Raw genomic sequence first — 27,895 nt, 5'->3', positions numbered from 1 at the left:
CTTACCACCAAAGTGGATAACCTCACATTTATCCACATTAAACTGCATCTGCCATGCATCTGCCCACTCACCCAGCCTGTCCAAGTCACCCTGTATTCTCATAACATCCTCCTCACATTTCACACTGCCATCCAGCTTTGTGTCATCGGCAAATTTGCTAATGTTACTTTTAATTCCCTCATCTAAATCATTAATATATATTGTGAACAGCTGCGGTCCCAGCATGAACCTTGCGGTACCCCACTGGTCACTGCCTGCCATTCCGAAAGGGGCCCGTTATTCGCTACTCTTTGTTTTCTGTCAGCCAGCCAATTTTCAATCCATGTCAGTACTCTGCCCCCAATACCATGTGCCCTAATTTTGCCCACTAATCTCCTATGTGGGACTTTATCAAAGGCTTTCTGACAGTCCAGGTACACTACATCCACTGGCTCTCCCTTGTCCATTTTCATAGTTACATCCTCAAAAAATTCCAGAAGATTAGTCAAGCACGATTTCCCCTTCGTAAATCCATGCTGACTCGGACCGATCCTGTTACTGCTATCCAGATGTGTCGTAATTTCTTCTTTTATAATTGATTCCAGCATCTTTCCCACCACTGATGTCAGGCTAACTGGTCTATAATTCCCTGTTTTCTCTCTTCCTCCCTTCTTGAAGAGAGGGACAACATTAGCCACCCTCCAATCCACAGGAACTGATCCTGAATCTATAGAACTTCCACTGTCTGTTTGATGGAGTGTATTCAAATCAGTCACATTCTCAGAAGGATCCAAATATTAACCCTTGTTTCTTCTCTACGGGATGACAATATTGGAGAGTATCCATTCTGCTCCACAGCGTTCCTTTGTGCCTGCCTGTGGGTCTTGCTGCTTCTCCTCCTCCTCCAAGATGAATCAAAGTCATGCAAAGGCAATCCCATCGAGAATGCCTGTGTAGCCATAAGAAGCCTTTAACATGGATGCAGCAGGGAATGAAAACTTCCCTCCGATCTCATTTTTAAACACAAGTATGCAGGACAAGATATTTGTTTACAGAGAGTGGTGGGTGCTTGGAATGTGCTGCTGTGGTAACAGCAGAGGGAAATAAGATTGAGGTCTTAAATAGACTTTTCGATAGGGATATCAATGGATGGATTTAGCAGAAGGTATTTGTTTCATAAAGTATTTAATTATTAGTTTAATTAGCTTGGCACAGCATTGTGAGGTGAAGGACCTCTTTCTGTGCTTTACTCTTTTACGTTCTGAGTGGGCAGACTGGAAAAATACTGCACATGTCTTCCCAGTTGCAGAAACTGCAAGAGCAAACTTCTTAAGCTTGTAAACATCTTATTCCCACTAAACTCAGATGACCTCACTCCCATCAATTCTCAACAAACCTATTTTCACTGCGCTGTGTAAATGCAAGGAACTTGAAAGTTGTCACGCAAAAATAAAATAACTCAATATATATAAATAAGCAAGAACAAACACTGGGGGAATTGATTTTGAAACTGGAAGATAGGGTCTTACATCTGTAGAACTTTACATCTCAAATTATATATTGAAATTATTATTAGATCAGATAATTGGAAAATAGTCCTGGAGAAATTGCTGGTAATGAAAGCTGATATATCCCCAGGAGTTGATGACATATTTCCTTGGGTTTTGAAAGGTACTTTTGGAAATAGTGGAGCTGCTGGTTACCATCTTCCAAAACCCCACAGAATGCATGAAACATGGGGGAGAAAAGGCATTCAAACTACATTGTTACATTAAACCCTCATGTCTATGATTTGTTACGTACCCCGTAACTGGGTTGCCAAACCAGCAGAAATGGATCACTCAGTTGGAGTCTGGAGTACTAGAACTAAGAAAGTTTTATTAAAGAAACAAGCAACACAGTAATCGAAAGGATAATAAATGCAACAGTTCAACAATGATAACCACACATGTGCACAGAATTAAGATAACAGCATCAATCAAGCTCTATCGTTGTCTAGGGGTAAATGACCAAATTTCAAAGTGACTCAAAGTTCAGTCCAGTTTTAGTAGTTCAGTTCGCAGTAATTGTTGCCGTGGCGATGGACTACGTGCGGGGAGAGAGACAGAGAGAACAGGAACAACTCATCATTCAGCACGGCTTCACTCACAGACCGGCGAGATTGCTCACAAGCAACTTTTGGGCGGGTCCTTGGTGATGTCACCTGAGGTCACCGACTGTGACCCTTCCTCCAGATGCGGTCGATCCTCTGCAGTGAACCCGGCACCCAGGCAAGGGCGGACACACACCGGGTTCCCGCTGATCGTACCTTTCCACCCTGGTCGTTGTCTGATACTTCTCACCCACTCGTGAGAGGCGCACCGCTTCCAGGGTCTCGTTACCTCGGGTGGCGTGTGTCCTGCCTTAGCGAACCTGTCCCTTTTTATCCCCCTGCTGGGGCATCGCCTGTCCATCACTTCAAACAGTTCAAGGTTCAAAGGGGGGAGCCGCTCCAGACAGCTCTCTCTCCCCCGTTCCTTCATTACACATCTCCAGACGCTGTTCCATTGTTCCTTATCTCTCCTTCCCCTGAGGGCAGGTGGCAGACCAACTGCTGATGTCACTGATGCTAACCCAGGCCAGCAAACATCTTAATTTTATGTGTATTCTCGTCACACTTCCCCTCTTTAAGATTTTTACCGGGAGGTAAAAATTACAAACATGACTACATTATTTGATACATACACAATATACATCTTTATCAGCTATTTGGCTAACACAGCGAGTTTGAAGCTGTCAACACCTTGACAGACAGTCATCACATTTTCTGTTCCTTTTACACGTGTTATTAATAATCCCTTAGACCAGGCTCCAACTCAGCAAACTTCATAGTGGCCAAAAACACTGATGAATTGCGACCAATGTAACCCCTCATTTGGTTTTGTCCCGGACCACAACAACAAGGGTCGTCCCATTCCGACTCAATTTTCTCTCGCAAGGGCTTAGTAGGAGGGGGACGGGTATTGACCGCAGAGTTATTGCAAAACTTCCTGCAGTACCCCACCATCTCCAAGAGCCTTCTGAGGGCCCTCTTGTCTGTCGGGGTTGGGAGGTCAGCGATAGCCTGCACTGTAGCTTGCATCACTGCCAGCTGCCCCTGTGTCACCACAATTCCCAGGAAAGTGACCCTCGTGTGGCCGAATTCATTTTTTTCAAGGTTCACTATCAAACTGGCTTCAGACAGCCGTATTAAATTGCCAATACACACCTCTGTGTTCATCAGCCCTTTAGTCACTGAATTACTCAAAAAATATGGGTGTTGTTTACTTGGCTGCCCTATTGTAACCACAATCACCCAACGTCCCAGTTCTTTGCATTTCCTCGGGACAATCAAACACATGGGTGCGAGTCGTTTAATTACTCCTTCTAAAGATTCGCTTTGTTCGGGGAGTAAGGGACAGACCTTATCAGTAGACCTGGCCAAAACAATAGCCTTCTCCCATCTGACCGATCCCATCCTAATCTTTTCAAAATGGTTTTTTCCTCTTATCAGGGGGCCCCTAGCTTCATTGATTTCCACGCTAACACCGACTAGGTTTGTTAGCATATCAAAAGCCGGTGACCGTCTCAGTTCGCGTCGGTCATGATCAATAACATTTTTTTTCCTGGGCAGCCGGTAAATCTCTTTCATGATTCCACCAACTGTTTCCTCCAGCACCGCAAAATGTCCACCGGGGGGTACCTCGTGGGCCATGTTAAAAACCTCATCCCCATAACTCTTTTGCACCACCCCCCACTCCTCATCTGCGGATACTGTCCCTGATTTCCCTTTCTTCCTTAGCACTTCCTCCTCCGCACAATAGCTTGTCAAGGCTGTGTCAGAGAGAGCGGTCTCGGCAAAAACCATCAGCCCCTCGTCTCGCTCCTGCGTCTGCACAAATTCTTTCCTGGCTATTGCTACGTCCGTCCCAGCTCCCTCACTACCTCTTATCTCACTACACCCTGTCTCATACAAGGTTGGCAGAAATGTTTCAGCTAAATTCACTATCGCGGGCCGGTGATGAACCTGTGAGTCCATGGGCGGGGCCTCAATGCTGGCAGGCTGACCTGTCAATCTCACGGCTGGGAACACGATTCCCCCGGCGAGGTCATTACCGAGCAAGACTTCCACGTCTTTCATCGGTAATTCGGACCTCACCCCGATCGTGACTAGTCCAGAGACCAGGTTGCTCTGTAAGTGTATCTGGTGCAAAGGGACTGACTCTGTCCCTTCCCCAACACCTTTGACCTCTACCTCCCCAGTCTGGGTCTCTGAGCTAAACTCTAATACACTCTTCAGTATTAGTGACTGACACGCTCCCGTGTCTCTCCAGATCCGCACTGGAACTGGTTTTAACCTCTCCTTCACTGACACCAGTCCGGCCGAGATAAACCTCTCGCGCCCTTCCTGGACTTTTTCAGACCTGTCCTTCCCTAGCGGTTCGCTTAACAGCTCGATACAGCCATTCAAAATTTCCGCTTTTCCTTTCCCCGTTTCCTTCCTTGGGGCAAAGCACCTGGACGCAAAGTGTCCGACTTTCCCACAATTATAACAGACGACCCCAGGAGACTTCCGACCAGACTGCTCCCGGTCTACCTTATCCTTTTCACTAGTCCCCGGCTTACTCTCTGACTTTTCCGGCGGACTCTCCCCTCCGTCCTGACTACCCTTCTGGTAGCCTTTACTCGGGGCAAACTTCATTTTATGCGTCAAAGCATACTCATCCGCTAACTTAGCAGTTGCGGCTAACGTGGCTGCCTCTTTCTCATCGAGGTAGGGTCTCATACCCTCAGGGACACAACCTTTAAACTGCTCAATCAGGATCAGCTGCAGCAGTCTGTCATAATCCCCCTCTACCCCCTTCGAGGCGCACCAACGCTCACAATATGTTTGCATCTCACGAGCAAACTCCAAATACGTGCGGTCCCACTGCTTCCTCGCATTCCGGAACCTCTGCCGGTATGCCTCCGGGACCAACTCATAAATCCTGAGGATGGCCTCTTTCACCACCTCATACCTCTGGGCATCTTCCGCGGACAAAGCTGAGTAAGCTTCTTGGGCCTTCCCTTTCAGTACACTCTGAAGTAAAACAACCCACTTATCCCTCGGCCAGTCCTGACTTATAGCCACTTTTTCGAAGTGGAGGAAGTACCGATCCACGTCGGTATCGTCAAATGGGGGAACCAGCCTAACCTCCTGGGTCGCCCGGAACCCTCCACCTTGGTTCGGCACGAGCCCCTGCTCAGCCCTTATCTTTAACTTCTCCAGCTCAAATTCCCTTTCCCTCTGTTTCTCCTCTCTCTCCAACTGTCTGTCCCTCTCTCTCTCTTCTCTCTCCAACTGTCTTTCTCTCTCTTCGTGTTCTAACTGCCGTACGCGGAACTCGTGCTCGAGTCTCAGTTTTTCAAGCTGTACCTGTACCGCGTCTCCAGCAGGTTTTTCAATAGACACCACCTCCAGCTCACCTTGGGGAAACACACCTTTAGATACATAGTGCTCTACAATAGCTCTGTGTATCTCCTCTCTCCTCATTGTCGACTTCACCTTAGCAAGATTCAACCGTTTGGCCACAGCTATCAATTCCGATTTCCTGGCATCCTCTAATGCCTCCAAGGTCGGCGCCTTTATAAATTCCTCAGCCTCCATTTCTGCTGTTTGTCTTTTCTTTCTTTCGGGAATTTTAACCCAATCAATTACTCCGTCCCAAATTTAGCGTTCAAAATCCCGGACGAGCCCCCACTTATGTTACGTACCACGTAACTGGGTTGCCAAACCAGCAGAAATGGATCACTCAGTTGGAGTCTGGAGTACTAGAACTAAGAAAGTTTTATTAAAGAAACAAGCAACACAGTAATCGAAAGGATAATAAATGCAACAGTTCAACAATGATAACCACACATGTGCACAGAATTAAGATAACAGCATCAATCAAGCTCTATCGTTGTCTAGGGGTAAATGACCAAATTTCAAAGTGACTCAAAGTTCAGTCCAGTTTTAGTAGTTCAGTTCGCAGTAATCATTGCCGTGGCGATGGACTACGTGCGGGGAGAGAGACAGAGAGAACAGGAACAACTGATCATTCAGCACAGCTTCACTCACAGACCGGTGAGATGCTCACAAGCAACTTTTGGGCGGGTCCTTGGTGATGTCACCTGAGGTCACCGACTGTGACCCCTCCTCCAGATGCGGTCGATCCTCTGCAGTGAACCCGGCACCCAGGCAAGGGCGGACACACACCGGGTTCCCGCTGATCGTACCTTTCCACCCTGGTCGTTGTCTGGTACTTCTCACCTACTCGTGAGAGGCGCACCGCTTCCAGGGTCTCGTTACCTCGGGTGGCGTGTGTGTCCTGTCTTAGCGAACCTGTCCCTTTTTATCCCCCTGCTGGGGTATCGCCTGTCCATCACTTCAAACAGTTCAGGGTTCAAAGGGGGAGCCGCTCCAGACAGCTCTCTCTCTCCCACGTCCCTTCATTACACATCTCCAGACGCTGCTCCATTGTTCCTTATCTCTCCTTCCCCTGAGGGCAGGTGGCAGACCAACTGCTGATGTCACTGATGCTAACCCAGGCCAGCAAACATCTTAATTTTAAGTGTATTCTCGTAACAGATTATTTATATAGATTCAGTTCTGAATTCAAAGCAAACAATAGCTTCTTTCCTTATTGTTATGCCCAAGATGCCTGATTAACGCAAAATATACACAGACTTAAAAATACATCGAAACTATACTGACGAAATTTGACAATGATGTAACAACTCAGGCATAGGTTAAATTATTTGCCAATTGAGTGGAAGTAAGGTGGTTTACATACCTCTAATAAAAGGAAAGCTATTTAATTGCCAATAAACAATTACATTTTTTATGTTTCTATGTGCAGTGAGTTGTGCAAATGATGGATACTAACAGTGGGTAATGGGACATATTTTAATGTATTTGCATTTAGTGATTTAAAGCATTCAACCAATATATATGGCATGGCTTAGATACCATGCAGAGCTAACTTTCATCTGTCTTGGAACAACTCGTCAATGACAGAATCATATAACCATATAACGATATAACAATTACAGCACGGAAACAGGCCATCTTGGCCCTTCTAGTCTGTGACGAACTCTTACTCTCACCTAGTCCCACCGACCTGCACTCAGCCCATAACCCTCCATTCCTTTCCTGTCCATATATCTATCCAGTTTAACTTTAAATGACAACATCGAACCTGCCTCAACCACTTCTGCTGGAAGCTCATTCCACACAGCCACCACTCTCTGAGTAAAGAAGTTCCCCCTCATGTTACCCCTAAACTTTTGCCCTTTAACTCTCAACTCACGTCCTCTTGTTTGAATCTCCCCCACTCTCAATGGAAAAAGCCTATCCATGTCAACTCTATCTATCCCTCTCATAATTTGAAATACCTCTATCAAGTCCCCCCTCAACCTTCTACGCTCCAAAGAATAAAGACCCAACTTGTTCAACCTTTCTCTGTAACTTAGGTGATGAAACCCAGGTAACATTCTAGTAAACCTTCTCTGTACTCTCTCTATTTTGTTGACATTTTTCCTATAATTCGGTGACCAAAACTGTACACAATACTCCAAATTTGGCCTTACCAATGCTTTGTACAACTTCAACATTACATCCCAACTCCTATACTCAATGCTCTGATTTATAAAGGCCAGCATACCAAAAGCTTTCTTCACCACCCTGTCCACATGAGAGTCCACCTTCAGGGAACTATGCACCATTATTCCTAGATCCCTCTGTTCTACTGCATTCTTCAATGCCCTGCCATTTACCATGTATGTCCTATTTTGTTTAGTCCTACCAAAGTGTAGCACCTCACATTTCTCAGCATTAAACTCCATCTGCCATCTTTCAGCCCACTCTTCTAACTGGCCTAAATCTCTCTGCAAGCTTTGAAAACCTACTTCATTATTCACAACACCACCTATCTTGGTATCATCTGCATACTTCATGAGCGAACTTTGACGTCAGAACCACAGAAAATGACAGCCAGATTAGCGCAAAGTTGAGATGACTTCTTATAACAGATTTATTTCATTCCTCACCAATGTGCGCAAGTTAAATAAATTTTACTCCTGAAAGTAGGCACTGTCAAAACTTTAATCTTCTTCAATTTACTTCTCTGTTGAGCTGTGGACTTACTTTTGAGGACTCTGCAGTTCATGCTCCATGTGTTTTTGTTTACCATTTGCGCAATCTGATCGACGGACTGGCTCTGTGCGCCATCGACACAGCGCCTGATCTACTGACAGTAGCCTTGGCTCCTTTGACCATTTCGGGGATTCTGCGGTTTGATGTTTAGTGTTCAGCGTGCTGAATGCTTGCTTTTTGCTGTTTGCATGGTTTGTTCTTTTTTTGCTCATTGGGTATTTGATGGTCTTTGCTGTGTGGGGATTTCATTGAACAGATTTATTTATTTATTAAAATACAGTGCGGAGTAGGCCCTTACAACCCTTCGAGCTGCGCCACCCAGAAATCCCCTAATTTAACCCTAGCCTAATCACGGACAATTTGCAATGACCAATTAACATACCAACCAGTACGTATTTGGACTGTGGGAGGAAACCGGAGCACCCGGAGGAAACCCATGTGGTCACAGGGAGAACGTACAACTCCTTACAGGCAGTGGCGGGAATTGAACCTGGGTCACTGGCACTGTAAAGCATTGTGCTAACCACTACACTACCGTTCTGCGTTTCTTTGTTTTGTGGCTGCCTGAGGGAAGGCGAATCATAGGGTTGTACACTATACACATACTTTGATAATAAATGTACTTTGAAACTTTGAAGCAATGATTAAAAGTCGAATTGCAAACATGAGAACGTCTGCAGAGGCTGGAAATCCAAGCAACACACCCAAAATGCAGCTCAGGCAGCATCTATGGAAAAGAGTAAACAGTCGACGTTTTGGGCTGAGACTTTTAATCAGGTGATTAAAAGTAGTATTTTCTCACCTCTGAAAATCTTATTTAAATAAAAGATGTTTTAAAACTTCACCCTCTCAAACTTCGTATTTTTAGTGACTTTCTCTGGATTTACTATTGATAGAACATTTTCCCACATCTCCCATACCGTGTATTGGTTTCAACATAGTGTAATATGTTGTAATATGTGTAATATATAGCGCGATATTGCTGTCTGCAATTCAGAATCCAAAGCCAGGATTTTAAGCTGATCAGCACAGAGGTGGTGGAGGTGTTGTGGTCGCACGATCATTAATTGCCCAGCTCACAGAGCCTCTCACTCCCAAGGGTTTCTCACTACCAGCTGTATTTTATTGCAGCACTGGTGCAGTAAAATAAAATGAGCATCTACTGTTCATAATTGATGCTCATCATTCCAAACTTGTGCCACTATGTGTGAATTTAAAACAAATTGGGCTGCTGGAATGAAAGAAATGTTGCCAGAAAACTGATGAGAAGCATCCAAAGCAGGTTTTTTTAAAAAAAAGAAAATCAGTATTCATTGAGATACAGTGTGGAATAGCCTTTCCAGCCCTTCACGTTACACAACCCGATTTAACCCTAGCCTAATCACGGGACAACTTACAAAGACCAATTCACCGATACATCTTTGGACGGTGGGAGTAAACTGGAACACCCAGAGGAAACCCAGGCAATCACAGGGAGAATGTACTAAACTCCTTACAGGCAGCGGTGGGACAAGTAATTTACATCAGGCTTTACATCAGGATTCCTTTTTTCACTTTATAGGAGAATGACCTGTCCTGGGCCCAGCACACAAAGTGTGCGAGCGTCTTTATTAGGAGGCTAAGGAGGTTTGGCATGTTACTGGACATACCATCTTCTACACATATTCTGTTGGAAGTATCCTGCCTGGTCACATCATGGTGCCGAGAGAAGAGGAACTCTACCCAATATACCATGGGCATATCTTTCTTGATAGTATCTACAGAAGATGCAGCCTCAAGCAGCCAACATCCAGCATCAAACATCTACCATCTGGGCTATGTCATCTTTGGTAGCTACCATCAAACAGAAGCCCGAAGTCCCAGACTACCAGGTTCAAGAACGGCTACTTCTCTTCAATTATTTGGTTTTTAAGCCAACCAGCAAAACCCTACTCATCATTAGAGCTTAGCAACACTGTGATATAACTACTCCGATTACTTTGCTCTAAAATTGACTTGCTTTTGTTCTAAATATGTCTTTTTTTGGTAAAAATTGTTATTGCTGCTTATATGATATTATGATGCTGCCGCGGGTAAAGTTTTCATTGCACCTGTGTGTGCAGGTATTTGTGTGTGTTACAATAAACTCAACTTTACTCAAGAGTTCCAAGCTCTCCACTGGACTAACAAAGATCCCCCTCACTCAAGCACTGTATATCCATCACTGTCAGCATCCTTCATGTGGGATGCAGTTCAGTACAGCTTAACTGAGGTTGAGAGTTAAAATCTCGCACACACTCTGGAGACTGAGTAGATTCTGATCACAATGACAAGTCCTGCCCAACTTTCAATTGAAGCCTCAGCAATATGCGTAACATCCAGACGCTAAAAGGCTTTATTAATCTCATTCTGGACTTGAAATCTGTAGATGTTCATTATTTGTGCTGGAAAACATCACATTGCATTATTGCACTGTATGAATCATATAATTTGCATGCTTTACTTAACGATTTTTGTTACCACGCTCAGGATTATGAATCAAATAAAGGAAATTGTCATTACTTACAGTTCCAAAACCATAACGATGTCCGACCTTGATTCAAAAGCATCAACGCATTGAACAAGTTTTGGATGGTGTAGGCAATTCATAATACTGATCTCCTGCCTCACATTTTCTTTATCCTTCGCAGAGAAAGCTTTGAAAAACTTCCCTGCCCAAACCTTCTTAGTTCTCTTCTCAACAAGTTTGAAGACTTGTCCAAATTTTCCCCTGTAAAGAAGTTGACAATGGTTCTTACACACTGGTGCTGATCACAAGGAAGGGTGATGTAAGGGTCAAAATAGAAGCAGAGGCACTTACGTTCCTATTTTTTCCAGTATGTCATAATATTCTGCAACCTTCTCAGTTGTGTTGATTGTTACATGCCGATAATCTGACTCGCCTTCTTTCTCATCTGAAAAGTAATTATTTTTGTATAATGCAGCACAAGCTTTATTCATATTTTGCAAATGAGTAGAAATAAAAATATGCTTACCATCATCAGAAAGATCAACTTCATCTTTGTGTTCTTAAAATTAAATAAGTCAAAGTTAGATCATTTTGTGATTGAATGTCTAAAATATGTCAAAGCTTAAAAATATAAATACAAGTGACAGCTAATAAATCCCCAAATTATTAAGTATTTAATAAGCTTTTCTTAAAAATAAAGAGTGTGATGAAACTCTAACTCTCTTAGTTTCAGATCACAGTTTATGATGGTCAAGTTTAATATCATGGCACCATCAGGAGGAACAGTAATGGAAGAAAAGCAAGATGACGGTCAAGACTTGTTTTCATGCAGAAAAACTCCCAGAATTTGGTTCTAGCAATCTTTCTCAGCACAACGGAATGGAAAGCAACATTATAAAAAAAATAAATACAGATGAAAACAACACCATCTCGCGAGAATGCAGAAAAGCTTGATAGGAAAATATCCCCGTAATATTTACAAATGTGCCACGAGTAAGTAAAGATTGTGCACTTGCTTTGGTGCCCTTAAGGTAGAGCTAACCTTCTGTTACTCCCACTTTGACCAAATCGGATTCCTGACTTGGCTCACTAGTGCCGTAAACGTTAACAGCTCGGACTCGGAATTTGTACTCTTTATCAGTGCTTAGATCACGCACACTGCAGGATGTACTGCGACAGGTGGTCAGGGGTGTCCACTGCTTCTCTTCTGAATTCCAAGTTTCCACGTTATATGACTGAACGATGCTGCCACCGTCATACGTGGGGCCGTACCATGACAGTGTCAGAGTGGAGCTACGGATATCGGAGGAGCACGGCTTCCCCGCGGGCGGTTCTGGTCTATCTGTGAGCGGGAAAGAGGAGACGTCAGCAGCAGGACTCCAGTCAAGTTTACAAAATTTAACTGAGAGAAAGTTCACATTTTGCTCCGTATTCCCGCCAGTTATTTATGGGGCAGTATGGTCGTGTAGCGGGTAGTGTAACGCTTTGCAGCGCTAACGACCCGGGGTTCAATTCCTGCCACTCCCTGTAATGTTCTCCTTGGGACCACATGGGTTTGCTTCTCATGCTCCAGATTCCTCCCAGTGTCCAAAGGCCTATTAGTGGTCAGTTAATTGTCATTGTAAGTTGTTCTGTGATTAGGTTAGGGTTAGGGTTAGGGTTAGGGTTAGGTTGGGCAGTGCGGGTTATTGGGTCAGAATGGCCTGTTCGCATTGCAGCTCGCAATAAAATAAATATATTCACTACTTATGGTTTTTCCTCAACTTTCCTCCAGTGTTCTGCTCTCAGCAGAACAACCCAGTTTTGTCATTTTATCCCTTCCACTCTTTTTCTAGTAAGTTTTGCTTCCATCTGCTAGAAGGCCACCACATTCTGCTGAAGTGCAATGCTCGGAATGGGGCACATTAGCTTAGGGGTCTTTGAACCTGTGCTTCATAAAACTTCAACATGCATTTTGGCATTTGTATTAGCCCTTGCTCATAAAATTCATGAACCTTTGGACTGTTTAAACTCCCCTTTCAACCTGTCCTGCCATCTTCAGGAATCTGCTCTAGCATAGTCTGTTGTACAATGGTCGTCCTACCCACCAAGAGCCTGTGACCATGAGTTGTGGGCTTTGATAAATCAAGGGATGATTTCATTTTCAATATTTGCTTGCTTAATTTTGTTTTACTGTTTGATTGTTGGAAATTTATAGTTTTCACTTGCACTGGCAATCAAGTATTGAAAAATGGCTCAGTATTTGTGGTACTGTATCTGGGAAGATCAGTTGAAAGTTTAAAGTAAATTTATTATCAAAGTGTGTATATATATATATCATATAGAACCCTGAGATTCATTTTTCTGTGGGCATTCTCAATAAGTCCATAATAGAATAATAACCATAATAGAGTCAATGAAAGACTGCACTAACTTGGGCTTTCAACCAGTGTGCAGAAGACAACAAGCTGTACAAGTACAAAAAGAAATTAATAATAATAATAATAATAACAAATACGCAATAAATATTGAGAACATCAGATGAAGAGCCCTTGACAGTGAGTCTGTAGGTTGTGGGAGCATTTCAGTGATGGGGCAAGTGAGGTTGAGTGAAGTTATCCCCTTTGGTTCAAGAGCCTGATGGTTGAGGAGTAATAACTGTTCCTAAACCTGGTGATGAGAGTCCTGAGGCTCCTATACATTCTTCCTGATGGCAGCAGTGAGAAAAGAGCATGACATGGATGGTGGGAGTTCCTGATGATGGATGCTGCTTTCCTGCAACAGTGTTTCATGTAAATACATTCAATGGTGTGGAGGGCTTTACTCGTGATGGACTGGGCCATATCCGCTACTTTTTGTTGGATTTTCCATTCTAGGGTATTGGTGTTTCCATACCATGCTTTGATGCAGCCAATTAATATATTCTCCATTGCACATTCCTCCATTTTTGAGGGGTTGTCTTAAGTGATGAAAGAAGGAGAAGGAGGAGGAGAAGGAGGGGAAGGAGAAGGAGGGGAAGGGGAAGGGGAAGAAGAGGAAGAAGAGGAGGAGGAGGAAGAGGAGGAGGAGGAGGAAGAGGAGGAGGAAGAGGAAGAGGAAGAGGAAGAAGAAGAAGAAGAAGAAGAACAAGGTCCTTAACTCCGAGTGGAGTCATCGGGTTGCCGTCATGACACTGTTTCTTTTTTAGCAGGCTTTCTTATTTTTACGAGGCTGAGTTTCTAGCTCGACACTCAACCCAGCATGGAAGGAAAGCATGCAAGGGAGCCACCTGGATCTGAACTCGGGAGCCTTCGCTCCAAAGTCCAGCGCTGATGCCACTACGCCACCAGCTGGCTCCCTTGGCTCCCTTGTGACCCACCATATAAATTTATTCAAAACTTAATTTGGATGCTAGTTTCAAAGCTAGATAGTATTATGATTAGCAATTATTAATATTCAAATGTTAACTGAATTACTAAATAAATAATTAAAATAAGGTAGGCAGAGCAGAATAGGTGATGTGTGTTGTCAGAAGTCTGTAGGAACAGATGGAAACTATTGAGATCCCCAGTGACCACGTCTGCACGAAATAAACAAACTCAAAGCTCTTGAGTTGGAGTCAGAGATTGCACCATTTATCCATTAGGAAGATGGATGCATTGGAGAGAGTTCAGAGGAAATTCATCCGGATGTTGTCTGGATTGGATGACTTTAGCTATGGAGTGGGATTGGACAGGCTGGGTTTATTTTTCCTGGAGAGGGGGGTGGTCTGATAGAGTATACAAAATTATAAGAGTCTTAGATAGGGTTGATGTCAACTTTTTTCCCATGCTAAGGGTCTCAAAATGCAGAGGGTATAGAATTAAGATGAGAGAAAGGAGTTTTAAAGAAGGGAAATTTTTTTGACACAGAGAATAATTGATATCTGGAACATTGTCAGAGGAAACAGTGAAATCAGATTCAATTTCTGATTCGAGACATTTAGATAGGCACTTAAATAGGCAAGGCACAGGAAGGCATAATGCAGGCAAAGGGGGTTAATGTACTTAAGCAAAAACGCCTCTATATTGGGCTGCACGACTCCATGGCAACTTTATTACACTTTGTTCAAGAGGTATCACACCAAAATTAAATGTGGCAGGACTAGTTATCACTTGCAGAGGAAGAGTGACTGTGAGTGAGCTAGGTATCGAGATTCAGAAGATAGTCTCTGCCCTCACACTGGTCCAGTAGGAAACATTTCTTGCAGCCTGTCTGAATAAAAGCAGAGACAGCAGGCAGAAAGAGCATAGGCAGAGGTACAAGAGGCACTTAAGTTGGAGGAATTGATAGGTGTATTGTGCTACAGAGGTCATTATAGTTACTTGGGTAAACACTAAACTGTTTTAAGGTTGCTTCTTGGGGTTGGAGAGGAACTTGACATGAGAAGGGAAAGATTCAGTTGTCAAGAACCAGATGAAAACACCTACATACAGTGGATAAGACTAGAAGGAGGTTCTGTTATAAGTATGCCCTAAGCAACACACACAAAATGCTGGAGGAACTCAGCAAGTCAGGCAGCGTCAATGGAAAAGAGTAAACAGTCACCTCCTCCCTCACTACCATTCAGGGACCCAAACAGTCCTTCCAGGTGATGCGATATTTCACCTGTGAGTCTGTTGGGGTCCTCTACTGTATCCAATGCTCCCAGTATTGGCCTCCCACTGTGACGTAGATTGGGAGACTGTTTCACCGAGCACCTTTGCCCTGTCTGCCACAAAAAGCAAGATCTCCCGGTGGCCACCCATTCCAATTCTACTTCCCATTCCCATTCCCACATGCCAGTCCATGGCCTCCTCTACTGCAATGATGAGGTCACACTCAGGTTGGAGGAGCAACATGTTGCATTCTGTCTGGGTAGCCTCCAACCTGATAGCAAGAACATTGATTTCTCGCATTTCCCGTAATTACCCCCCCCCCAACTCACCATTCCCCATTCCTGTTTCCCTCTCTCACCTCATCTCCTTTCCTAACCTTTCACCTCCTTCTGGTGCTCCTTCTCCCTCTCTTCCTTCCATGGTCTTCTACCCTGTCCTATCAGATTACCCCTCCTCCAGCCCCTTATCTCTTTCACCAATCGACTTCCCAGCTCTTTACTTCACCCCCTCCTCTGCTGGTTTCACCTATCACCATGTACTTCTTCCCACTCTTCCACCTTTTTACTCTGACTTCTCATCTTTTTTCCAGTCCTGACGAAGGGTTTTGCCGCAAAACGTTGACTGTTTACTCTTTTCTATAGATGCTGCCTGACCTGCTGAGTTCCTCCAGCATTTTGTGAGTGTTGCTTTGGATTTCCAGCATCTGCAGGTTTTTTTCTGTTTATAAGTATGCCCTGTTAGGTTTCAGTTTCAAAGTCAGGGCAACAGTGTTAGAGTCAATGGGTTACATGCAAATTGACACAGATTCATAGAACATTGAACACAGAACATAGAACAGTACAGCACAGTACAGACCCTTCGGCCCACAATGTTGTGCCGACCCTTAATCCCTGTCTCCCATATAACCCCCCACCTTAAATTTCTCCATATACATGTCTAGTAGTCTCTCAAATTTCACTAGTGTATCTGCCTCCGCCACTGACTCAGATTCAATTGATAGATAGATAGACATACTTTACTGATCCCGAGGGAAATTGGGTTTCATTACAGATGCACCAACCAAGAATGTATAAATATAACAATATAAAACCATAAATAATTAAATAATAATATGTAAATTATGCCAGATGGAAATAAATCCAGGACCAGCCTATTGGCTCAGGGTGTCTGACCCTCCAAGGGAGGAGTTGTAAAGTTTGATAGCCACAGGCAGGAATGACTTTCTACGACGCTCAGTGTTGCATCTCGGTAGAATGAGTCTCTGGCTAAATTTACTCCTGTGCCCAACCAGTACAGTACATATTGGATGGGAGACATTGTCTAAGATGACATGCAACTTGGACAGCATCATCTCTTCAGACACCACCGTGAGAGAGTCCAGTTCCATCCCCACAACATCACTGGCTTTACGAATGAGTTTGTTGATTCAGTTGGTGTCTGCTACCCTCAGCCTGCTGCCCCAGCACACAACTGCAAACATGATAGCACTGGCCACCACAGACTCATAGAACATCCTCAGCATCGTCCGACAGATATCAAAGGACCACAGTCTCCTCAGGAAATAGAGACGGCTCTAACCCTTCTTGTAGACAGCCTCAGTGTTCTTTGACCAGTCCAGTTTATTGTCAATTTGTATCCCCAGGTATTTGTAATCCTCCACCATGTCCACACTGACCCCCTGAATGGAAATAGGGGTCACCGGTACCTTAGCTCTCCTCAGGTCTACCACCAGCTCCTTAGTCTTTTTCACATTAAGCTGCAGATAATTCTGCTCACACCATGTGATTGCATGGCATATAGATTATTATGGTAGAAACCAACTAATGGGACATTAAGAAGAGGAGCCCTCCATTGTGTCGTTTCATTTGAATGGAGGTGGGAACTGGGTCCCAGAGAAGTGAGTACAAAGGATTGTAGATGAGCATTCAACCAAAGTAAGTGGCGTGAGAATGAGGGTGGGGGGGTGGTGTTGAAGGTGCAGGAGAGCCTATACAAGGAGAAATTTAGAAAGGCATAAAGAAAGGCATAAAGAAAGGACAATGGAGGAGAGTGAGACAGGCAATAGTAATGTCTGTTTGCAGGGGGGAAATATAAATGCAGAAGACAATTTGAGTCAGAGTTTACAACATTTTAAGGGGGAAGGCCACTGGAATCTGATCATACATTGGGCTAACAAATATAGTACCAGATCAAAGCAAAATCATTTTAATGTTGCCAAAAAGAGCAGTAAGCCTGAGGATTGGAAACTTTTCAGATTTCGGGAAGAGAATATGACATTTATAGTACAGGGAAGGTGGAATATGAGACCAATCTAGTGAGAAACATAAAAAGACAGTAACAGCCTCCATGAATATGTAACAGTATAAGATTAGCGCAAGTTAATGGGGTTTCTCTTACAGGCTGAACAGGAGAAATATTAGAAAAGAAGGAAATACGAGGAAAATTAAAGAAATATCTTTTGTCTGTGTTTGTAAAAGAAAGCACAATTCACTTAATGATACCCCACAAGAAAAAGTGCAGAACAAGCCTGGAGAGAATTAGCAGCTAAAAAAAATTTCACACGTGACTGCATGGCCAAACACCCAGGGAATCACATCATCAAGTTTGCTGAGGACATGAATGTGGTGGGGCTCATCACGTACAACGATGAGACGGCCTACAGAGGGGAGGTGGAAGAGCTCGAGGCCTGGTGCCAGGCAAATAGCCTCTTCCTTAGTGTCAACAAGACAAAGGAAAAGGTTATTGTTTTCAGGAGAACTCGTACCACTCACGCTCCCCTTTACACTGGCAGCACAGCAGTGAAAGCGGTTTCAAACTCCTGGGGGTGCACATCACACACAACCTCCCATGGTCCCAGAAAGTAAAGGAAGTGGTTCCCACACAGTAAAGAAAGCTCACCAATGCCTTTACTTTCTGAGGAGGCCGAAGAGAGCTGGACTTTGTACATCCGTACTCACACCATTCTACAGATGGTCAGCAGACAGCATCCTAACAAGCTGCTTAACTGCCTGGTATGGAAACTGCATGGCAGTAGGCAGAAAGTCTCCATAATGGGTAGTCAAAACTGCCCGATCTACCTCCAGCATCAGCCTACCTGCCATCAAGGGCATATATACTGTAAGGTGCCGGGAAAGCATCACGAAGGATCCTACACACCCTGCTCAGGGACTGTTTATCCCACTCCCAGAAGAGACAGATTACGTAGCATCCACACCAGGATCACCAGACTCAAAAACAGTTACTTTCCCTAAGCAGTAAGGATGATCAACACCTCCACCCACTAACTCCACCACCACATTATTGTTTTCCATCAGTCACCTTATGTACATCCTGGCGTCACTTTATGGACATACGATCAATGTATATAAGCTACCTTATATTTATTGTGTTTTATTATTATTATTTGTTCCTTATCTTTTCTATTTTGGGTGGTGAAGAAAGCTTTTGGTATGCTGGCCTTTATAAATCAGAGCATAGATTATAGGAGTTGGGATGTAATTTTGAAATTGTACAAGGCATTGGTGAGGCCAAATTTGGAGTATTGTGTACAGTTTTGGTCACCAAATTATGGAAAGATGCCAACAAATTAGAGAGAGTACAGAGAAGATTTACTTGAATGGTACCTGGGTTTCATCACCTAATTTACAGAGGAAGGTTGAACAAGTTGGGTCTTTATTCTTTGGAACGAAGAAGGTTGAGGGGGGACTTGATAGAAGTATTTAAAATTATGAGAGGGATAGATAGAGTTGACATGGATAGGCTTTTTCCATTGAGAGTGGGGGAGATTCAAACAAGAGGACATGAGTTGGGAGTTAAAGGGCAAAAGTTTAGGGGTAACATGAAGGGGGAACTTCTTTACTCAGAGAGTGGTAGCTGTGTGGAACGAGCTTCCAGCAGAAGTGGTTGAGGCAGGTTCGATGTTGTCGTTTAAAGTTAAATTGGATAGATATATGGACAGGAAAGGAAAGGAGGGTTATGGGCTGAGTGCAGGTCGGTGGGACTAGGTGAGAGTAAGAGTTCGTCACAGACTAGAAGGGCCGAGATGGCCTGTTTCCGTGCTGTAATTGTTATATGGTTATATGGTTATTTTCTTTGTGCTGCATTGTGTGAAGTGGCAACTCTTGAATCACTGAAGGATGCTCAACAGGCTTGAATGCTATCACCTCCTCCAAAGTGAAACCAAGTGACATAGGTGACAAGGCTTCACTCCCAGATGAGCTCAATGCCTTTTATGCTCACTTTGATCATCAAATCGCGGAGGTACCTTCACAAACTCCCACAGACCCAATGACCCTGTGGTTTCAGTCTCTGAGGCTGACGTGAGAACATCCTTAAGGAGGGTGAACCCATGGAAAACATCCAACCCAGATGGGGTACCTAGCCACGTACTAAAGTCCTGTGCTGATCGACCAGCTGGAGCGTTCACCGATATCTTTAACTTATCTTTAACCCACCTACTTCCCTACTTCAAGCAGCCTTCAACTATACCAGTGCCTGAGAAAGTAGTTAACCTGTCCTCAATGACTATCATCCAGTAGCTTTACGTCCACCGTAAGGAAATGCTTTGAGGGGTTGGCTAAGAAGCAACTTGGATCCACTACAATTTGTCTACCATCACAACAGGTCAGCAGCAAATGCCATTTCATTTTCTCTTCATTTGATTCTGGAATATCTGGACAAGAAGATGCAGACATCAGGATGCTCTTCATTGACTGCAGCTCAGCAATCAATATTATCATCCCCTCAAAACTAATCGTTAATCTTCAAGTCCTAGGCCTCATTACATTATAGAGTCATGGAGTCATAGACCATTACAGTACAGAAACAGGCCATTTGGCCCATCTAGTCTGTGACGCACCATTAATCTGCCTAGTCCCATTAACCTGCACTCAGACCATAGGCCTCTATATCCCTCCCATCCATGTATCTATCCAAATTTCTCTTTAATGTTGAAATCAACTTGGCTATCATCACTCACGCTGGCAGATCGTTCCACTCTTATACTACCCTCCGAATGAAGAAATTCCCCCTCATGTTCCCCTTAAACTTTTCACCTTTCACCCCATAACTCATGACCTCTCGTTCTTGTCTCGTCCAACCTCAGAGAAAAAGCCTGCATGCATTTACTCTATCTATACCCCTCATAATTTTGTATATCTCTATGAAATTTTCCCTCGATCTCCTACACTCTGGGGAGTAAAGTCCATACCTATTCTACCTTTCTCTATAACTCAGGTCCTGAAAACATCCTTGTAAACTTACTCTGCACTCTTTCAATCTTATTTACATCAGGCCACACCAACGTCTTATACAATTTCGATATAACATCCCAGCTCCTGTACTCAATACATTGATTTATGAAGGCCAATGTGCCAAAACATAAGAACATACGAAATAGGAGCAGGAGTCGGCCATCTGGCCCGTCGAGCCTGCTCTGCCATTCAATAAGATCATGACTGATCTGGCCATGGACTCATCTCCACCTACCTGCCTTTTCCCCATAACCCTTAATTCCCCTATTATGTGAAACTCTGTCCAACCTTGTCTTAAATATATTTACTGAGGTAATTTCCACTGCTTCATTGGGCAGAGAATTCCACAGATTCACCACTCTCTAGGAAAAGCAGTTCCTCCTCATCTCCGTCCTAAATCTACTCCCCTGAATCTTGAGTCTATGTCCCTAAGTTTTAGTCTCACCTGCCAGTGGAAACAAATTTCCTGCCTCTATCTTATCCATCCCCTTTCATAACTTTATATATGTTTCCATAAGATCTCCTCTCATTCTTCTGAATTCCAGCGAGTACAGTCCCAGGCAACTCAATCTCTCCTCATAGTCTAACCCCCTCAACTTTGGAATCAACCCGGTGAACCTCCTCTGTACTGCCTCCAAAGCCAGTATATCCTTCCTCAAGTAGGGAGACCAGAACTGCACGCAGTACTCCAGCTGCAACCTCAACAGTGCCCCGTACAGTTGCAGCATAATCTCCCTGCTCTTAAATTCAGTCCCTCTACCAATGAAGGTCAACCTTCCATTTGCCTTTTTGATAACCCGATGCACCTGCAAACCAACCTTTCGTGATTCATGCACAAGCACTCTCAAGTCCCTCTGCACAGCAGCATGCTGCAATTTTTTACCATTTAAATAATAACTTGATCTTCTATTTTTCCTTCCAAAGTGGATGAACTCGCATTTTCCAACATTGTACTCCATTTGTCAGACCCTTGCCCACTCACTTAACCTATCTATATCTCTCTGCAGACTCTCTGTATCTTCTGTACAATTTGCTTTCCCACTCAATTTAGTGTCATCAGCAAACTTAGATACACTACACTCAGTCCCCTCTTCCAGATCATTAATGTATATCGTGAACAGTTGCGGGCCCAGCACTGTCCCCTGTGGCACACCGCTCACCACCAGAGTAACACCCATGGAGCCTAACTCTCTTCTTTCTGTTAGTTAACCAATCTATGCATGCTAATACCTCAGCCCCATTATGGATAAGTCTTTTATGCTGCACCTTATCAAATACCTTCTGGAAATCGAAGTAAGTAATATCCATTTGTTTCTCTCTGTCTATTGCCCTCATTACATCCTCAAAGAACTTCTGTAAATTTGTCAAACAGGACCTGCCTTTGCTAAATCCATGTTGTGTCTGCCCGATGGATCCATTTCTTTCCAGATGCCTTGTTATTTCTTCTTTAAAGATAGCTTCAAGCATTTTCCCAACTACAGATGATAAACTAACTGGTCTGTAGTTACCTGCCTTTTGCCTACATCCTTTTCTGAACAGCGGTGTGACATTCATCATCTTCCAATCCACCGGGACCTACCCAGAGTACAGAGAATTTTGGTAAATTATCACCAATGCCTCTGCTATAATTTCTGCCATTTCTTTCAGTACCCTGCGACACACTCCATCGGGACCAGGGGACTTGTCTATCTTTAGGCCCGCAAGTTTGCTCAGCACTACATCTTTAGTGATAGCTATTGTATTGAGGTCCCCGTCTCCCATCGCATACATATCATCTCTCTTCAGCCTGCTAGAAGTGTCCTTCACTATGATGACACACACAAAATAGCCATTCAAAGCTTTGGCCATTTCCTCATTATTCATCTACATTAAATTCCATCTGCCATTTTTCAGCCTATTTTTCCAGCTGGTCTAAATCCCACTGCAAGCTTTGATAGTCTTCCTTGTTGTCCACTCTCGTGAGACATGAGAGCCCTCTCGTGCTCATCCTTTACTGATACCTTCCCATTACTGATGCCAGGTTCACTGGCCCTATAATTTCCTGGCTTATTCTTAATGCCTTTCTTGTGTAAGTTGATCCTTGTTGTCCACCATGCTCCCAGTCTTGCTGTCATCTGCAAATCTGCTGATCCAGTTAACTACATTTTCATCCACATCATTGATATTGATAACAAAGGACCCAGCACCAATCCCTGTGACATTCCACTCGTTACAAGACTCAAGTCAGGAAGGCAAACATCTACAAATATTCTCGTATTTCTCTTGTGAAGCCAATGTCTAATCCAATTTACTACCTCATCTTGAATGCCAAGCAACTGAACCTTTTTGACCACCATCGCAAATCTTGTCAAAGGCCTTACTAAAGTCCATGTAGACAACAGCTACCGCCTTGCCTTCATTAACTTTCCTTGTAACTTCCTCTAAGATTGGTTAGACATGACTTAGCATGCACAAAGCCATGTTGAATATCCCCAGTTTCTGTCCATCCAAACACTTATATATTCAGTCATAGAAACATAGAACATAGAAGACCTACAGCACAATACAGGCCCTTCGGCCCACAAAGCTGTGCCGAACACATCCTTACCTTAGAACTACCTAGGTTTACCCATAGCCCTCCATTTTTCTAAGCTCCATGTACTCATCCAGGAGTCTCTTAAAAGACCCGATCGTTTCCGCCTCCACCACTGCCGCCAGCAGCACATTCCATGCATTCACCACTCTTTGCGTAAAAAACTTACCCCGACACCTCCTCTAAACCTACTTCCAAGTACCTTAAAACTATGCCCTCTTGTGCTCATCCTTTACTGATACCTTCCCATAGTCCCTTGCTCTACTCACTTATGGCTTTGAGGCTAAGCACTGATCAAATGTCACATTTAAGTATGCCAACAAACCACTGTCATTGGCTGAATCAAAGGTGGTGACACATCAGAATATAGAAGGGAAATTGAAAATCTGGCTGAGTGATGCCACAACAACAACGTCTCAGTCAATGTCAGCAAGACCAAGGAGATGATTATTGACTTCAGAAGGATGAAAACAGAGGTAGATGAGCCAGTCCTCATCAGGGGAATCAGTGGTAGAGAGGGTCAGCAGCTTTGAATTCCTTGGTGTTATAATTTCAGAGGATTTGTCCTGGGTCCAGTATGTAAGTGCCGTTATGAAGAAAGCACGGCTGTGCCTCTGCTTTCTTGGAAGTTTGGCATGTCATTTAAAACTTTGACAAACATCTATAGATGTGTGGTAGAGAGTATATTGACTGGTTGCATCACAGCCTGGTATGGAAACACCATTGCCCTTGTAGAGAAAAGCATTCAAAACTTAATGGATATGGCCAAGTCCATCATGGGTAAAGCCCTGCCCACCATTGTGCATATCTACATGGAGCGCTGTCCAGGCCATGCCCTCTTCTCACTGCTGCCATCAAGATGGTAGTACAGGAGCCTCAGAACCCATACCACCAGGTTCAGGAACAGTTATTACTCCTCAACCATCAGGTTCACTTTCAAGGACCCTTCAGCTCTTGATCTCAATATTTATTGCTTATTGATTTATTATTATTTCTTTTTCTTTCTCTTTCTTTTTGTATTTACAGGTTATTTTTCACATTGGTTGTTGCCTGCCCTGTTGGGTGTGGTCTTTCATTGATACTATCGTGTTTCTTGTATTTAGTGTGATTGCCCACAAGAAAATGAATCTCAGGGTTGTATATTGTGACATACATGTACTTTGGTAATAAATTTACTTTGAACTTTTGCTATAAGGGAGTCATAAAGAGGTAATTATCACCCAACTTGGTCTCCAATACAGAACATTCATACAAATTATTTTATTTTATTTTATTTGTATTTATGTCAATAAATACTATAGCTTATTTCTTGATAAACAGGAAAAGATATTGTGGTTATTTGATGAACATGATGTATTTGTTGATTTGGTTTCTTACAGATCCCCTAAGTGCAATTTCTGATTCAGTACATTAAAGTTATTTGCTCTCACCACAGCAATGAGGAAAGCCAAAGATACCACATTCTAAAGCTCAAAGCCGTTTGGAGTTCTGGAGTACAAAATGATACACACTGTTGAAATCATCAAAAGATAAGGCACAGGGGACATGCAATCAAAGGATAGTGTTGCAGAGCTACTGATATTTTCTCTCCAGATTTGAAAAGCTTTGCTAACCATCCCACTTTATACACAAGAAAGCAACACACATTTTAAGTAGTTCCTATTCTTCTATTAAAATTCTGAAACAATTTTAGGCATTTGGCAAAGCCATTGTCTGTGCAGTTTGTTTTACATCTTCATAAGAAGGGTTTCTAGCTATAATTACCAGATACAACCAGAATCACGTCTTCCCTTTTCTCCTTCGTTTTGCTTTCCACAGGGACCACTGTTTTCCTGTCTGCCTTTTCCAATCATATCTTCTCACCCAATCTTCCCCATTCCCCTTAGTACTTTCCACAGCAAATGGAGGTGGTATACCACCTCTCCCATCACCTTCTCCCTCATCACTATCCAGGGACCTAAACAGCCCCTCTAGGTGAGGCAGAGACTCCCCTGCACTCCTTTCAGCCTTCTCTCTCAATATGTTTTTTTATCTTTAAGTGACCAAGTGCAGACTAGGTAATTGTTTTGAAAAGCACCTGCCCTGTCCATTAAAGGTATCTTAAACTTCCAGTGGTATTCATGTTTAACTCTTCCTCCCACTCCCCCAATGAATGCTCCATCTTAGGCATTCCCCGTTGCTATGGTAACCGCAAATGTAAATTGAAAGAGCTACATCTTATAGTCTATCTGGGTAGCTTGAAACCTAATGGGATGATCACTGAGTTTTCCAATTTCAGGTAACCCCTGGTGTTCTCCTCCCAAATACACTCACCTTTGTTCACCATTACTCATACCTCCCTCCACCACTTGCTGGTATCATTTGGTTCTACCTATCAGCTTCCAGCATCGGCCCCATCCCTGCCTTGTTCTTCCTTCATAAAGCAATATGAGGTGGAAGAATACCAACATTTCAGGCTGAGCTTTTGCTTTAAAAGAAACTTAGAATGTGAGACGCAATTTGACTGACTCTCTCTAAGTCCTGTATGTCTCAACAGTAACAGGTTTCAGCAGGTTTATATTAGTACAGTGAATAAAATGGGTTAAATTTGTGGTGAATTAATCTTCTCTTCCCCCCCAACCCAGCTGCAAACACATCTCATCTGATTTTTAAAAAAAAGTTCAGTATGCATCACAGCTGAGCAAGGTTTTGTAATATTTCTTTAAAGTCAATAGCACGTTAATTACTTAAATTGATGAAAAACAATTCAAATTCTGCAGGGACTTTCCCTTGCAACTGTAGGAGGTAAAACACCTGTCATTTCATCTCTTTCCTTCCCAATATTCTTTCCAGGCAGTGAATCACTTGCACATTTCCCACATTAGTGCACTGCTTTCAGTGCTGACAGTGTGGTCTCCAATACTTAGGAGAAAGCAAATGCAGATTAGCTAATCACTTTGTGAAGCATCTGCATTCATTCTGCTGTGTAACCCTGACCTCCGTGTTGCCTGCCATTTTAAATCCATGAAAAACAACATATTCCATCTGGGCTCATTTTAGCATAATACTGAATTCTTCCTCCTTCCATCTAAGTGAGCACAATTTCCCTTTGCCATTTTTTTCTCTTTCGGTTCAGTCTGGTCTTCTGGAGCCACATCAGCTATAAAGTGTACAAGAAAAATTTCCCAATTTATGTACCACCATTTTGTGCAACACAATATACTTAAAAGAGCCATGGCATAGTCTGGGCAAGATCTTATCTTTGTCCATTAGTGCATATAGTGAGACAGTGTGAGGTGATTCTGTACAGCAGTGCCTCCTATCTAATTATCTTCTAGCTGATAAACTCCAACATCACTCTGTCAAAAGTATATTGTGGTTGGGGTGTAATGTGCATCCCACATTAAAATATTCATGTGCAGATATTCCTGACCCGGATCTGGGCCGTACCCTCCAAATATCTGGACCTGCCTCTTGGTTTTTTTGCACTACCTTACTTTCCATTTTTCTATTTTCTATTTATGATTTATAATTTAAATTTTTAATAATTACTAATTTTTGTTATTTAAAAATTTTAATATTTGTAATCCAGGGAGCGGAAAGCGCAGAATCAAATATTGCTGTGATGATTGCACGTTCTAGTTTGGCGACAATAAAGTATAAAGTATAAAGACATCTTCTACTCCTGGAGTGAAAGCAGGTCATCCATGAGAAGGAAATGAAAGGAAACAAAAAGCCTCAATGGAAGTTTAATGATTTAAAAAAACACATAATCTTTCAGTTTATTTGAGGCAGAATGGACTTCTGACCAAGCTATATATTTGACATCATATATCCAATAAACATTAGAGAATACATCTTTATATTATAGATTTTTCTGTGCAGGGGATGGTTATCTGAAGATGAAGGAAGGAGGATAAGTTGTGATGGTGAGGTACTGTATTTAGAATACACTCAAGGTAGCAGGTTGTTTGATTGTTCTCATTCCTGGCTTATTTGTGGAGCTGATAAAGCAAAATTGAACTTGGAATCTAAAAGACACTGAAATATTACTATTCATGATCTTTAGTGTGCAGGCAAATATCTGATTCTCTTTGGCTCACCAATTAGCCAACTGCCAGAGTAGCAATAAACTTGGAGTTTTCAGAGAATATATTAAATATAATAATGTATAAATCTAACTTGGCATTTGTCTTGGGAGTTAGCAATGTGTTTTATTCCATCACTTGGGATTCAAACACATTTTTCTCTTTTAAATCATTCAATGTTAATCAATCAATAATTCTGTTGGAATTCTTTGAAGAAATATCAGGCAGGGTAGACCAAGGAGAGTCAGTGGATGTTGTTTATTTGGATTTTCAGAAGACCTTTGACAAAGTGCCACATATGAGCCTGCTAAACAAGTTAAGAGCCCATGGTATTGCAGGAAAGATACTAGCATGGCTAGATGATTGGCTGACTGGAAGGAGGCAAAGAGTAGGAAAAAGTGGGAGTCTTTCTGGTTGGCTACCGGCGACTAGTGGTGTCCCTCAGGGGTGGGTGTTGGCACCGCTTCTCTTCAAGTTACCTAGATGATAGAAGTAATGGCTTTATGGTCAAGGTTGCCAATGCTACAAAGATAGGCAGAGGGGCAGATAGTGTTGAGGAAGTTGGGAAAGTGCAGAAAGACTTGGAGAGATCGGGATAACGGGCAAAGAAATGGCAGATTGAAAACAGTGTAGGGAAGCGTATGTTCATGCACTTTGGTAGAAGGAACAAAGGCGTAGACTCTTTTCTAAATGGGACCAAATTCAGAAATCAGAGGTGCAAAGGGACGTTGAAGTCTTTGTGTAGGAT

At 43.0% G+C, this 27,895-nt stretch overlaps 1 protein-coding gene across 5 annotated transcripts in view; it reads right to left on the bottom strand.

The window, feature by feature from the left end:
* LOC134348611 (myosin light chain kinase, smooth muscle-like) overlaps positions 1-27,895 on the bottom strand; it is a 365,048-nt gene that overhangs the window by 37,973 nt on the left and 299,180 nt on the right. For all 5 annotated transcript variants that reach the window (XM_063052250.1, XM_063052252.1, XM_063052248.1 and 2 more), the window contains 4 exons: positions 11,704-12,003; positions 11,188-11,220; positions 11,013-11,106; positions 10,719-10,922 (listed from right to left, as the gene is read on the bottom strand). In XM_063052250.1, the coding sequence (XP_062908320.1) occupies positions 10,719-10,922; positions 11,013-11,106; positions 11,188-11,220; positions 11,704-12,003 (631 nt within the window). The remainder of the gene's footprint in view (positions 1-10,718; positions 10,923-11,012; positions 11,107-11,187; positions 11,221-11,703; positions 12,004-27,895) is intronic.

The sequence above is a fragment of the Mobula hypostoma genome, chromosome 6, assembly GCF_963921235.1.
Source record: "Mobula hypostoma chromosome 6, sMobHyp1.1, whole genome shotgun sequence".
Lineage (NCBI taxonomy): Eukaryota > Metazoa > Chordata > Chondrichthyes > Myliobatiformes > Myliobatidae > Mobula > Mobula hypostoma.
Note: the sequence above shows the minus strand (reverse complement) of the source record. Positions and strands in the feature narration are given on the sequence as shown.